Raw genomic sequence first — 2,495 nt, 5'->3', positions numbered from 1 at the left:
AGAGATGTAGGTTTGATCCATGGCTTGGGAAGATCCCCTGGAGGAGGGCATGGCAATCCACTCCAGTACTCTTGCCTGGAGAATCCCAAGGACAGAGGAGCCTGGAGGGCTACAGTCCATAGGGTTGCAAAGAACTGGACACGACTGAAGCGACTTAGCACAAAAAATATCTATAAAGATAGATATATCTTTATTATTATCTGATAAAGATATTATCTTTATCAGTCAAGCATAAGAATTTACAGATAAATGATTGCAGAAATTAAATAATTTTTCTGGATACCAGACCAACATAAGAGCAAATTTTTTCTATATGCCAGTAGCAATGTACAAACATTTTTAGGATCTTACAAGTACAAAAACACAGAATCTTTAGAATTAGAAACTTTTCCATGACAACAGAATTGTATTAAAAGTATGTAAGAAAAACGAAAAACAGTTGGTTCTTTTTGGAAACTACCCTTACAAAGCTAGCAATAGAAGTAAACCACTTGCCAACCTAGTCATTCAAAAAGAAGGGCCATAATCATTGTTCCCCATTCTCTGTTTTGTATCCAACAAACATTTGTGCACATACAACAATTGGCTAGATCCCCCAAACGGGCTAGAGCCACCATCTAGAAAAGTTGGGACACTAGGGCCAAAAACTACATTGAACAAAACACATCTAGTAATTACTCTATTGGGGGGAAAACAAGGGGGAGGGGCAGTCATAGGGTGCCTGGGAAAGGATGGCATTTTAAAGAAAAGTGCTGGCACTTGACTTTGAAGAGAAAGGGGGGGTGGGTTGGGGGGGCTTAGAGCTGCTTAGGGGTGACCTCCCTAGAGAAAAACCTAAGTAGCTGTCTTAAACACGCTGTGTTTCAAGAGGCTTTTCTTTGCCCAGGTGAGCTTCCTTCCCAGGGATCTAGCCAGCTAGATGTAAATTTTGCAACTGCTGCAAAATTCTGCAAGACAGCGTGCATCCAAAACCCATCACGACCTTGTGATTCTGGCTGGGTGGGCAACATACAAACAGCAGTCACCAGAACAGTCCATCCTGGTCCCAGACGGTGGCTAAGAATTGTGGGAGGAAGTTCATTCCTGAAACAGGCGTCTCTGGGCCTTTCGAGCAGGAACAGGAGGGTGTTGGGGGCGCTCGTGAGAACCTGGACAAGGAGAGGGAGGTAGAGGCTGGAGTGGTGAGTCGGGGAAGAACTCGGGAACGTGCAAGTCCAGGTTGTCTTGGTGGTGAGGAGAACCTCTCTCTGGAATAGGGTTGGGCGCCTGAGGCCAGGGCTCTGGGGCTAGGCCCACGAAGTCTGGGTCGGATGCCCTTCTAGGGGAAAGGAGGAGCCCAGCAACTGAGCTGGCGGCTGCATTCATCCCAGCCGGTGGGAACACAGTGTCTGCGTCCTCCTGATAGACCTCTTCTTGGCCGGCGATCTCTGGGACAGGTCCATAGAATCCCTGCTCGAGGGCGACACATTCCCCAGGAGCGTTCAGGAAAGAGCCCTGTTCCAGACCAAGGGCTGAGTGGCTCTCCCCTTCTAGGAATTCGAGGAGGGCTCCAGGGATCAGTATGAGGGTGTTATCCCCGAGAGAAACTTGCAGCACGGATGTGGGCTCGGGCTCCAGCACCAGGTCGACCTCGTCCAGGGGCAGGTGCAGGGCATAGCCGTCGGCCAGAATCACCAGGGAGGTGAGCGCTCCCATGTCTGGGGTCCCCATCACGTTGTCCACTCTGGGCGCTACCTCGAACTCGTGGTCCGTGGGCTCCTCCGTTCGACGGCGCTTGGCAGGGCCGGGTCCTTCGGCCTGCTGTTCCCACTGGTCTGCAGAGGAAGCGCTGGAGCTGTGGGGCCGGCTGCCCATCATTTCAATGTCGCCGCGGGCCTAGGGAGAGGAAGGGTTCTGTCCTACAGGTAATGACAGGCCGACGCGGGGCGGTGGGGCGCAGGACCGTGGGATGAGGAACGAGTCTTCGGAACTCGGATTGCCTCTGGGGAGTCACTCAGTCCTGGCGTCTAGGGGAACTGCTGGATTTGGCCTTGCGTGTTTGAGCCTTCCGCACCTCTCACGGACGGGTTTGCACAGGAGTGGGCAAAGGATGTCGTGAGCGACGCCGGCGGAACTTGAGTCGGAAAGCAGCCTCACGTTTATTCCTGCCCCTTCCTAGGCTCCGCCCACAGAAATGGAGGCGTCTGTGTTGCGCAAGAGCTGTAGCTGTGGTGGGTAGTTCAAGGTAGACAAATACTTTTGTAGGCCTGAAGAGGGCGGAGCAATCATGCAGCTCTAGGACTAGGCTTCCTGGGTCAAGAGTTTGGCTTTCCCCGTGTTGACCTCAGAAGTGGAAAGCCTGAACAGGAAAACCGATTAAATTTCAAGTCCCACCAGAGGAATGCTGCACCAGGACCCTGAGATGTAGTTTTCTCATCCCTTGAGACCTCGCCCTGGCAGTGACCTTTTATCTTCTTTTGGTCCAATAGTGAGGTGAAGTTTTGGAAAGTGAAAAG

The 2,495-nt window shown here is 51.6% G+C and overlaps 1 protein-coding gene across 1 annotated transcript; it reads right to left on the bottom strand.

Moving 5' to 3' along the window:
- Positions 1 to 1,077: 1,077 nt before the first annotated feature.
- On the bottom strand, positions 1,078 to 1,854 carry LOC102281114 (proline-rich protein 23C). Its single transcript, XM_005908945.1, has one exon. The coding sequence runs from the start codon at positions 1,852 to 1,854 to the stop codon at positions 1,078 to 1,080; it is 777 nt and encodes a 258-aa protein (XP_005909007.1).
- Between the last annotated feature and the right edge of the window lie 641 nt (positions 1,855 to 2,495).

The sequence above is a fragment of the Bos mutus genome, chromosome 1, assembly GCF_027580195.1.
Source record: "Bos mutus isolate GX-2022 chromosome 1, NWIPB_WYAK_1.1, whole genome shotgun sequence".
Lineage (NCBI taxonomy): Eukaryota > Metazoa > Chordata > Mammalia > Artiodactyla > Bovidae > Bos > Bos mutus.
The sequence above is the reverse complement of the archived record's forward strand: the minus strand, read 5'-3'. Positions and strand labels throughout refer to the sequence as shown.

What these genes read in the sequence shown, in the direction of transcription:
- LOC102281114 (XM_005908945.1), bottom strand. Translation starts at nt 1,854, where the DNA reads ATGGGCAGCCGGCCCCACAGCTCCAGCGCTTCCTCTGCAGACCAGTGG.